Source organism: Sinocyclocheilus anshuiensis, unplaced genomic scaffold, assembly GCF_001515605.1.
Source record: "Sinocyclocheilus anshuiensis isolate Anshui unplaced genomic scaffold, SAMN03320099.WGS_v1.1 scaffold88, whole genome shotgun sequence".
Lineage (NCBI taxonomy): Eukaryota > Metazoa > Chordata > Actinopteri > Cypriniformes > Cyprinidae > Sinocyclocheilus > Sinocyclocheilus anshuiensis.
The window spans coordinates 1,939,961-1,952,265 of record NW_015555728.1 but is presented as its reverse complement, the minus strand read 5'-3'; the positions used below and the strand labels follow the sequence as shown (position 1 = coordinate 1,952,265).

General features: G+C 38.7%; 1 protein-coding gene across 7 annotated transcripts in view; it reads right to left on the bottom strand.

The window, feature by feature from the left end:
* The window catches only part of LOC107672739 (MAP7 domain-containing protein 2-like), a 20,255-nt gene extending 9,201 nt beyond the window's left edge, over nucleotides 1-11,054 (bottom strand). For 2 of the 7 annotated variants that reach the window (XR_001632341.1, XM_016466054.1), the window contains exons 1-10: nucleotides 10,648-11,054; nucleotides 8,237-8,350; nucleotides 7,921-8,028; nucleotides 7,681-7,758; nucleotides 6,919-7,082; nucleotides 5,620-5,719; nucleotides 3,919-4,014; nucleotides 1,844-1,969; nucleotides 1,483-1,583; nucleotides 23-138 (exon numbers count right to left, since the gene is read on the bottom strand). Coding sequence is in view for 6 of the 7 variants with exons in the window: in XM_016466054.1 (XP_016321540.1) it covers nucleotides 23-138; nucleotides 1,483-1,583; nucleotides 1,844-1,969; nucleotides 3,919-4,014; nucleotides 5,620-5,719; nucleotides 6,919-7,082; nucleotides 7,681-7,758; nucleotides 7,921-8,028; nucleotides 8,237-8,350; nucleotides 10,648-10,690 (1,046 nt within the window). In the remaining variant the exon portion in view is untranslated. The remainder of the gene's footprint in view (nucleotides 1-22; nucleotides 139-1,482; nucleotides 1,584-1,843; nucleotides 1,970-3,918; nucleotides 4,015-5,619; nucleotides 5,720-6,918; nucleotides 7,083-7,680; nucleotides 7,759-7,920; nucleotides 8,029-8,236; nucleotides 8,351-10,647) is intronic. The other 5 variants (XM_016466056.1, XM_016466055.1, XM_016466058.1 and 2 more) reach the window with 5 other exon arrangements.
* Nucleotides 11,055-12,305: the final 1,251 nt, after the last annotated feature.

Below are 12,305 nucleotides of genomic sequence, written 5' to 3'. Positions count from 1 at the left end.
GGTAAGTTTGTCTCTATTTTACTTGGGTGTGGCAGGTGAGGCAGAGCGCCGGGTAACATCAGCAGGAGATTTATCTCGCCTAACCGGTGAACCTGTGGCCGGAGAGCCAGTCCTCCTCTCTCTACGCAATCTCTCCTTCTGCAACAAACACAAATAACACATAATGCTGCCACATGGCAACATAACAGCTTCCTTCCTTTCTTCCTTCGCAGTAATATTATAAAATATTATATTCCTTTGATGGCAAAGCTGAATTTTTCAGCAGGCATTGCTCCAGTCTTCGGTGTCACATATCTCAGGGGTCTCCAGCTTTTCATTATTTTTCTGTTGGCTTTCCAAAACTACACTTTTCTTCTCCTTTGACCCATTAATGTGATTTTCTATCTTTGTTCTTCTTTCTGGAGGTGGTGTGCTGGAAACACTTGTCTCCATTTTTGGTTCCTTATCCAGACTTTCATTGTTAGGGCTCCTGTTCTGATGGATCTCAGCCTTGAGAGACCTGCCCTCCTTAGGATCCTGACTTCTGATGTCCTCAGCTTGCTTGTCTTCTGTCTTCCTGTTGCTGTCACTGACCGGTGTGGCGGGTCTGTGTTTCATAGGGGAAGGTGGATACTGCCGCACTGTACAGGGTGACTGAGTACGACTCTTAGGCAATAACCTTCAAAGCATACAAAAAGAGAGCTTATTCAGATGCGTCAGCACATTACTGAATCAAACAAAATGTAATTAATCGGAGGTCACTTATGTCAGCATCTTATGTATATATTGAAAATAATATAGGCAAAGCTGAATTTTTCAGCAGGCATTGCTCCAGTCTTCGGTGTCACATAATCCTTCAGAAATCATTCTAATGTGCTGATTTGGTGCTCAAGAAACATTTCATATTATCATAGATTTCTTATTATAATAAAACAGTTGTGCTTAATATTTTTGTGGAAACCATGCTACATTTTTTCAGGATTATTTGATGAATAGAAACTTAAAAATAATAGCATTTGTTTGAAATATAAATATTTTGTAACATTATGAATGTCTTTACTGTCACTTTTGATCAGTTGAATGCATCCTTGTTGAACATATCCATTAATTTAAATAAAAATGTAGTTTTATAAAATATCGAGAAAATACTGCCATATGGCAATTTTCATGAATAAAAATTTATTTATTTAGAGGAGTTGCTGATAACTAAGAAAACAAAAAGCTTAAAAAAAGGATACTACCTGGATACCATTGTTTTTCAAAATTGTTATTAAAGCTATTTTAAAATGTTAAACAGAAAAATATATAAACTAAAAAATAGAACATAAACCAAACCATATACCACAGAGGGATACAAGTGTTTGTTTGCTTCTGCATGTCTGTGTGGACTGTACAACTAAAATGACACTCTCAGTATGTAGCCTACTTTACTGAAAGCTTTTGTCTTATACCTCTATGAACAGAAGGGGTGTGCTTTTGAGTTTGTTATAGATCTGTCCTGACCTTGGGGGTGTTAGGGGCACTGAGAGTTCCACTGGATTCTTCTGTTGGCACATGATTGTTTCTTCTTCGACTTGGTGACCCTCTGTGAGGACTGGAGGGCACTGCATGGGAGAGACAGAGGAGCATTTCCTGGTCAGAACAGATCTCTCAATATTACCACTTGTGGCTACACAGTTTAAAAATGACATTAAACAATTAGCAAGCCACATTTACACACATACTCTTTGGTTATCTAAAACAAAACAAACAAAAACTTTATTCAGTGGCACAAATGTTCAGTAATGTAATTCAGCTCCTTAGTAAAGCTTTAATAAGATAATACACCTGTTGCGGGCTGAGTGTGTGGGTGTGTGTGTGTTACCTTTGCAGCGCAGACAGGACAGATGCAGCTCTGCAGCACTGTTACAGTGAGCCAGTGAGGAGTGTGTGTGTGTGAGGAGGCGATTCACTTTTAATTTGTCCATAGAGTTCAGATGGCCATGATGGGCTGACAGAGAGAGGGATGGAGGGATGGAGAGAATTAAGGGGGAAAAAAGGAAAGGATGAATTGAATGGATGGAACAGACATAACATTAATATGAATGGAAAGATGGAGGGATGAATTTGGAAATGTGTCCACAGCCCCTTTTTAACGTATTAAAAATTTTAACTTTATGATAAAGGGATAATAGCATCTTATTGATTTTGTGACTATTGATTTAAGTTAAATAAACAAAAAATATATAACATTTTAAGTTTAGTAAAATAATGCAGATATTGTATCTTTCTTTTCTAACAAACCTAAGTAGGATATAAAGAAGAAATAATGATGAAGGCCAATTATGAGTTTTGAAATGGGTTCTGGGTGATATACGCATAGATCAGTGTGTTTGTGTGTGTGTGTGTGGTTATGTTAATGTGTCCATGACTCTCAAATAAATCAAACAATTCCTAATTAGGAAGAAAAACTAACAAAGAGCAGACAAACATGCACACACAATTCAATATTGAAAAAAAAAAAACATATAGCTGTGGTGGTACTGCAAACAAGTACTGGTTCACACACATGAAGTTGTAAGTAAAAAAAAAGTACACTCACAATCAATACAAAACTCACAAAAAGACACAGCAGCACACAGACATTCAGATTTGCTTTGACTTTCACCAACCAAGTATTGAGCTACAGATCAGTGCACATTGAATATACAGTGCCGTACTAAATAATTCAGACGCACAATATAACAATTCTCCCATTCTCTGATGTTTTTATTTCAAAACACTTATATTGCTTACCACCATAATGAAATAGAGCCACAGATTATCAACTGAACTGAGACCAGAAATTAGCCTATGTTTTTCACCATTTTCTGTTTAACTAATGGGTATTTTTACATTGCAAATGGTTCTGTCCTGTGCAAAGATTCTGTCTTGATGCAAGGGTTTTCTGAATGGCTGCCAGGGTGTTGCTATGCAGTTTCTAAAGTGTTCTGGGTGGTTTCTATGTGGTTGTACTGGCCCAAGTCAACAGAACCCACCCCCAAGTGTGATACCTTATCCCAAGATATGGTATCCTTCAGTTTAAAATGTGATCAAACTTGCAAAATTTTGCAGACAAAAAAGGTTCATTGTCTATTGTCAATAGTGTAGCGATATATGAAGCACTGCTCACACAGAGGTCACTATCAAACCACGTAGCTTTCTGTTCTTCGACACAGTAAATCTGTGTGACCAATTTTCACTCTTTGCAAGTGGAAATCTTTCACTCTCACACTAAACTCATGATTGCATTGATTCCTACTGAAATGACTGGATTTTGCCTGTGAAAATTCGCTGAACAATAGAAAATGTGTCTGCACCTTAAGCCTATGGGAATATTTTGCTGATGTTGTTGATGTTTGACTGTTTTATCACCTGCCAAGCAAAAATCTAATATTTTCAGTCAGAATATAAAAAAATAAATTAAAAAAACATCAGAATTTGCCATAGCAAGCACCACTAATTAGTTTTTAGTGCTTAATAAAAGAAAATCGCATAAAACTGAATTTCAATGAAGGACTTGTAATTCAGTGATTGAGAGAATGTATGATTAGTCTGAATACTTCTGCAAGGCACTGTACATTCAGATGGGTATAGCAGCATGTGAATTGCTCAGCAAAACAAAGACTGGACATTATTATACTTGAAAGCAGCCTCCTCTTTTCATCCCCTTATCTTGCTGGCTCTTGATCAAAAACAATTTCAAGTCAGCTAATTTTACATAGCATTTATGAACAGTCTCTTTTTGAGACCTAAATGCAGCTGGGTCACATTTGGATATGCAAGCATTTACTCCACTTAGCTCAAGCACGAACAGGGGAAGGAGAGCAGGCTGGTATTTGGGATGGAAACCAAAAATGATGTCAATCTGAAGGCACAGGAGGGAAGAGGGGATGAGAAAAGGCCAGCTAGGGTTCATACCGTTGCCTGATTCGATGGCAGCAGGAGAGGGGGCAGCGAGGTCATGGGGGAGAGCGGAGGCAGCAGAGAGAGAAGGCGGGGCATTCTCCCAGTCACCTTGGCGATAGGGTCACGGTAGAGCACAGCAGAAACAGCAGAGCGTTATGGACAGACTGGGCACCCTTAGGTGAAGTGTGTGTTTTTGGGGTGGCGTGTGTACCTAAGCACACACACTTAAACACGTTCACCACAACCTCTGGTGCTCTTTAAGCATGGCAGCCAGACATAATGAGCAGGGCTGAGCTAATTTCAGACATTCAAACTCAAAACCTTCATCCTTCACATACACACACTGCATCATCATCAGAACACACTTTTACTACTGAAATCACCTGAGTGCTCTCAGTAAGCATTCACATTTCTGGGGTAAAAAGAGATGGTTCACCCTCCAAAAAACTACTTTCTGTCATCATTTACTCACCCTCATGTGATTTTTTAATGAATGCTGATAATCACTTTTGGTTCCCATTACATTGTATTTTTTTTTACATTACATTTTTATCCAAGCAATGGAAGTCAGTGAGAACTGAAAATGTTTATCTATCAACATTCTTCAAAATATTTTTGTTTTCCACAGAAGAAATAAAGTCATACAGGTTTGGAACAACATAAGGGTGAGTAAATCATGACAGAATTTTCATTCATGAGTGGTCTATACAAAGAGCAGGCAAAAGCACGCACATCGATCTCAACTGGGTGCTCGACTAAGAAACAAGTGGAAAAATTTATTAAATGTAAAGTCGGCAACACCAAAGCTCCAAAAGTATCAAAAATGTATTTTAAAAGAACTGTCGCATAGCGTGTGTGACGTTTCGAGCACGCAGGCTCTTCATCAGACAAGACGTTTTTGTCTGATGAAGAGCCTGTGTGTTCGAAACGTCACACACGCTATGGGACAGTTCTTTTAAAATAATTTTTTGAGTGGTCTATACAAAACATTTAAAAGTCACTGTGGATAAAAGCATAAACTTAATTTTTTTTAGTTTTTTTTTTACAAATTTTACAATCTATAATGACTTGGATGAATAAAAGCCTTCAGAAATGTTACACAAACAAGCTTTCTTCCTTCTGAACTTCCCTAGCTTCTTAAATGATTAAATCTAAGGCCCCAAATCAATAACCAATTTCTTAACCAATTAATGTGCTTGTATCTAAATCAAGCCAATAGGACGAGGTGCAGCACGCAGAAAGTGCTGATTCACTCATGCCTGCCTGTCCTTCTTCTCTGATGAGCTGAAGCATGAAACCTGAGCTCTAGTAACACTGTGTATTAAAGCCCAGATGAAAATCACACAAAATGCAAGAACACACTGCACTGCAGTGTCACAGCAGCTTTACAACGGCTTCTTAACATTCACTGCATTGTCAAAAACTGAAAATAAAATAAAGCAGGAATTCAGTAAGGTACATTTTAAAATAATGAAAAAATCATATAAGATGAAGAAGAAAAAATGCTGAATAAATTAAATTGAATTTAGTTAGAAAAATGCAACATAGAATTATTTTCATGAGTTGAAACTAAGTTGACTGTTGAAATCCACCATATCATGAAACATTTTCTCACAGTAGTGCCTTACTTCCATTCTCACTCCATCAGTGCTCACTCCCCTCCTCTCAGTCTCTTTTTCTTCATCCAGTGTGATGTGTGTGCATTACACTCACCTTGAGCGGTGCCGTTGGGTCCCCATGCCCAGCGTTTATTCCTGTTCTCCATCTGCAAGCTACGCTCCAGTGATCTCCTCATTAGAGCTTCCAGACGCTCCTGTGTGTGCCGTTCCAGCACAGGAAAAACCAGACACTTACTTCACCAGTGGACATTTACACCAACAACATCAGTACAACCACAATGGGTGCAGATATATGCACTGATAAAAGAAGGATCTTCATCTAAGCCACCCATAATTCCATGTGATTGCTTATAGTACACTACGGTTCAAAAGTTTGTGGTCAAGACTTTTATTTTATTTATTTATTTACTTACTTGAAAGAAAGTAATACTTTTGTTCACCAAGTATGCATTAAACTGATCAAAAGTGGCAGTAAAGAAATGTATAATGTTACTAAAGATTTCAGTTTGTTCCTTTGAACTTTTGAATCCTGAAAAAAAAAAGGTTTCCACAAAAATATTAAGCAGCACAAATGTTCGACATTGATTATAATGTCTACAAATAACTACTAACATCTCATTTAAGCTTCTATTTGTATTTGCTTTGTATCTATGAAAATGGTTGCAGCAACATTTGTTGAGTCCAGCATCACCTCCCCCACATGCCACTTTGTTCCTCTTTCGTTCTTTGCCCACTCCTTTTCGGGATCAGCCTTTCCAAAATGAACATTGTTGTGAAAGCTGACTGTGTGGCAGATGAAGGCCGTGTTTAAGAAGAATAATGAATCCACAGTCCAGCAAGAGACAAGGATTAAAATAAAGTCTGATCTGATCCGGCCAAATCCCTCTGATTGGAGAAGTATCACAAGCCACGGCACCCAGTAAACAATCACAGGCTCATAACAGATAAATGAGTGTACAAGAATAGTGTCTGCCCTGTGGGTGGGTGATATTACATGGCGAGGCAGGAATTCATTGCCATAGATACAGTGCAATTGCTTAAAATGGCATTTCACATAACATAAAAAATGTTGATTTTTTTTTTTTTTTTCGTAAATTCAGATGGTTTTGCATTGCGCCATATGAATTTATTCAAAATACAGGCCTAATTGTATTCACAATACAGGCCTAAATGCCCTACAGCTATTGGAGATGAATTACAAAGAATATTTCAATTTATTGGCTGGACTGAATGATTATCTAATTGTGTCCTGACACATCTGGCATATAAGTGCCATATGAGAAAATAGCATTTGAAAAGTCAAGGGAAGAATAGCATCAGTATCTGCTCTTTCATGACTCCTTGCTTGGACACTGAGTCCTAGGACAGGTGCATTTGACTATAGATCTCTGACCTTCTCCTCCTCTAGCTGCTGTCTTCTCTTCTCCTCCACGGCTGCTCTGCGAAGCTCCTCCTTCTGTCTCTGCTCCTCCAGCCGCTTCCAGCGCTCCTCCACCGTCTTCTCATACTGCAGTTGTGCCCGCCTTTCTTTCTCCTTTATAGCTTGCTCCCGTGCAGCTGAGAGAGAGCGAGAGAAACTATTGACTTTATTTTGACTTATGTAACAACATCATCAAACTCAAAGCTCATCATCGTTTCTGACAGCTTCAGCAATTTTGGGGCTGTTCTCACAGGGAATGTCTATGTAAATATACACTAGACAAAACAGTTTTTCAGCACCTTTGGCAATTAGCATTGTGTATACATGTGTGAAGTATAAAAAAATAGTTTTGTGACCCTTGAGTTGCACTGCATCTAGCATCCTTTGAAAATCACCAAATCATGTGCCATGCAATGCACCACCACTACTGATATACAGTACATTTATTGACAAGCAATTGCAATTTTGATTTTAAAAACTACGGTCATTACTGTAATTCAAACAGTAAAGTGTGGCGCTAGTGATACCAAGATCATAGGTTCAATTTCCAAGAATGCATGGACTGATAAAATATAGACCTTTGATGCAATGTAAGCTGATTTAAATGAAAGCATTTGACATGCATATATTAAACCTTCATCTCATAATCCTCAGAAATCTGAGAATCGCCCCTGTGAGTCACTTATTTGAATTCACAGCACCCACACATTCAGAGACACGAACAGACACACTTACCCAAACCCCTCTCCCTCTCCTCGCGTCTCTCCTTGGCAAGTCTCATTCTATCATCTGTCTTCAAATAGCCCTCCATATCTTTAAGAGAGAGACAGGGAAACATGAAAACAAGGGAAAAAACGCACTTTATCTCTTTAGACATTTTTTTTACACTGCTTAAGGTTTGAACTGTTTTTTAGACACATAATCAGATGAGATCGAAGGCATCTACTCAACACCAACAGAAAAGGTGGGACTTACATTGTTTACCTGCATGTGAGTTGGTATTGGCCGGATGGCGTGAAGGTGAAGCGTGCCCGTTGGTTTGAGTTTTCTTTTCTGTGACAGTGGGTGGGGTCAGAGCATCAGCTTTAGACAGGATGAAGGAGAAAATGATATGTCAGTGAAATTTAAAGTTCAGTCATTAGAACCCATTGTTAATTCTGCCATCAACTCCTTTTCAACAATATGACATCTGACCCTAAATCAATAATATAATATAGTTGAATGTAATAAAAATACTATTTCCAAACATCTCTGCCACCCCAACTAACCATCTACTACTGTCTGAACTTACTGTGTTTTATAGAAGGGCTGCCTTGGTTGGTTTTCTGGTAAGTTGGTGATGCATGGCCATTGCTTTGAGGTCTCTTTTCCTGAGTTAAAGGTGATGTCATTACTTTTGTGACTGCTGAGAAAAAGGAACACGCCAACAGAGATAAAAACTGGTTGAAATGGCAAGCTTCAGTGTTGAGAAGACCTTGACATACATAGTTGGCCTTGTTACTTAGAGATATTGTATCTGAGTTATTAAGACACACACACACACACACACACACACACACACACGTATATAAAGAGACAAAACAGAGCATTACAGAATTATTGTTGAACAAATTGAGGTAAACAAAGTGTTCATTTCTGTTCTGTCAAGGACAAAGAACAGACAATTGATTCATTCTGGACTGGATTATAAATCTGAAGCTATGGCCTAGTTACTTCTGCTTCACCTATATGCTCAATCGGTCATTTCACAGACACATACACATAATAGAGTCAGACATTATATAATTTATCCACATTGATTTGCACCCACTAGAACACAAACACTCACTGAAATAAACAATCCACTGACAATCAATATATTAGGCAGATTAGTACAAAACAAATTTGCATTTTGTGCCTCGAAGGGCAAAGTGATCTCTAAAAATAAACTATTAAAAAAATGGTTCTTGACAGAGCTGTGGAAATGCAGTCAGGTGTTCTTTTTATTTCAGTTAAGTTCAGTTTCCAACCTCCTTTCCTTCCTCTGCATGACGTGTCTTAAATAAATTGCTCACTCATGATGGTGTCCTTTGTCTGCCGTCTCTTTCCTCTTTTTCTTTCTCTCTGCTTCCCTAACTCTATTCCCAATACACACACATGCTCTGCTATAAGAAGCAGAGTGGACATAAAGCTGACGGAGTATGTTTGAGCTAAATGTCATATAGTGTCACTACAACTAAAAATACTCATGCCACGTTCATGCAGAAAACTCCAGTGGATTTTGTTCTAGGTTCTCTGAGCGTCTAAAAGACCATGAATAAATATCAATATCTGTATATACAGAGAGAGAGAGAGAGAGAAATCTTGAACTGATGTAGGTATCTTAACTGCTCACATTCAAACACTACCTGTCTGCCTAAATCAACATTTGCAGTGCCTTATTTTTGGTTACCAGGTCTTCTCATCCTGAGGCCGCTTGCAGTTAGAAGACCCCACTGAGGCCCATGTCACCCACTGTAGCTTCACTATAGATCTCTTCTTATACTGTACCACAACTCACCTGACAATAATAATACATACAATGTATTTTCAATCCGCTAAAGGTGTAAGTACTGATGTGATTTGAAATGCCAATGAAACAACCATCACAGCAGCTAATCACATTTCTTAATGTTTCTGAGTATGAATTTTATATAATTATATCTTTATAATATAATATCCTTATATATCTGCTTTATATAAATGGTTTGGACATTAGTGGTAAGAATGGTATCAATAAAAATATTAGAGAATCTCTGGAAGGAAACCTTGAAGGAAATCATTTAGGAATCGAAATAATATTTAGGCTGACCCTACTTTGCTTATTTAGTTTATATTTATAAATATAATAATAATAATAATAATAATAATAGCATAACAATAATAAAAAAAATACTATTTCATTTGCACACGCACACACCTGTATATAGGAATAATTTTAATATTTACTCTACTATAAAACACACTTTATCCTAAACTTGTCAAACGCATGTGTGCTACAATGATCTGTCAAAATGTGTCAAAAATACAGGTATGGTTTGCACAAACGTAACATGCAGTAGGACAGGCACAGTTCTGCAGATGCTGCTTATATCACACACACCGAAGCAGCTCCTGAGCCGAATGTAGCTCCCTCCATTGATTTTCCATTAAATTCATTTGGCAAATGGACGTGGTTTAGTCTAAACGGCTCTAATCTCATCAGAGTTTGACTTTATAGTGTTGGGCGGTGCTCGCCCTGTCATCTTTCGAGAACCTCCCATGCCATGAAAACACAACGCAGTACAGAAATAATGGACTTGCCCCATCTGACGACGACTGGCGAACGAACAAACAATAAACCCCTGCACAGCGTCTGCAACAGACAGGCCAAACTAAAAAATAAGCGTAATGAAAATCTCGAAGTGCAGAAGGCCCGTTACGATGTAAACGTGTGATAAATCATGAGCTTTTAGCGGTTTTTGTCTGCCAGATCAGACAGCAGCTTTAAGCTTTTGAGAAGGAAATGAATCGACTGAGCACATCATTGTTCTTCATCACCCCACTGTAAGCTACTGTGCATCATAAGCATGGAAAAATGTGTGTGCGCAAGTCATTGTTCTATCCAATACTAAAGCTAACAAAATACCGCAGGTACGTTTACTGAATTATTAACGGAATGCTACCTTTGCGCAAGTCGCTCACCTGTCGTTGTACTGACAGCGGTGTTGACAGCGTTCTCCGCCATCTTCCTGGTCCACCGGCGGCTCTTCCAACCGCAATGTCACGGACAGCGCCGCAGCAAAACGCTACCCCCCAAAAACTCACGCCAAGAGAAACAGCATAGCCAGCTCCTTCCTGGACTGCCGCTGCGCTACCGAGACCCGATCTCAGCAGAATGCGCTCTGTGGCGCTATTGCAGATTGTTAGGTTTGCAGTGACGAATCGATTGTGAGGAAAGTTAGTCTCGCGCGGCGGTCAGGACTCAGGAGGAGTATTCTCACCAGCTGTCCGGTAAAGAGAGCACTAGCTAGCGGTTGAGGAGTCCAGATAGAGAGGCTGGACAGCGCAGTAGTGCTGAAACACCGAGTGACGTCATCCACATGGCCACGTCCACATGTTCACAACCCAAACTTTTCGAATTACACATTTAGGCGAACCAATTATTTAAGGAAAAAATATGAAATTCAGATCCAGTATAGGCTTAAGGCTTTCTATTTTCGACAAAGGGTCTTTTCATTTCCGCTGAATATCGTTTCCGTTTATGTATTACATATTAGAGAGAGAGAGAGAGAGAGAGAGAGAGATTTGTGGCCCACAAATATTATCAATGTTGAAAAATATATATGCAAATAGCTGATATATAGTTACATCGACGTGTTTTGCAAAAAAATCCAATCATACATTGTCTCTGCTTATCATATTCACGCGCTCTGCACGGTTTCAGTTTCAGAGTTAACGGAAAATAAACCGTAACGGCAAAAAGGTTAACTTTTTGCGTACATTTTTGTTAGGGGACTTAAAACATCCAAAACAGACATTTCGACATTTTTTCCAGATGGACAAGTTTGTAGCGTGCACTCGCTAGCTAGGCCTATATTCAATCCCGCTGACCTCATTAATATGCAAATAAAAATGGCGACTTTGGGATTTTAATTGTAACGAGGATTCGTGAACAATGTAAAACACGAAACACTTTTCCAGAATTAACTCCAAGTGTAAAAAGCCTAATTTACACTTCGAAATTGCTCAAAAATGGGTCAAAAGAAACATTTGGGCGCAATCAGTGACCCAAACACCAAACACTGCATCACAGGTATCTCGAAAGGACGTTTGAGGTTAATGCTAGATCTCGAAGGGTAGTGAATAACCGGTTCCTCTGTGGAGAAGGACCATGTGATGTGATGAAACGTGACAGTCCGATACAGCCAGAGGGGCAGCAGGACTGGCAGTAATGAGTCCAAATGAAATGGGTCAGTACGACTTCTCTTACAAAGCGACATGCTCTGACAGGGAGTCCAACAGTAGATAAGATCGACTCCAAACAGCATTGCTGCGTGACCAAAGGTCTAAAAAAAATCTACACAGAATTAGAAAACCTCTAATACTTATCGAGACTATTACCATTTTTAACCAGAATTTGTACACCTCAAGGTCAAGGACAGAAACGTCTACCTAAGGTTATGAATGTATGGGTTGTAAACAATTCATTATCAGGAAACAAAGAAATTGCCAACTAGTAGGCAACACTAACCACAAAACAACAAAACTAACAACAAAACAGGTTACTGCTACTTCCATTCCCTACAAACTGAGGGGACAACAACAAAAATAAAAATATATATTTTTATTTCAGGCACAGC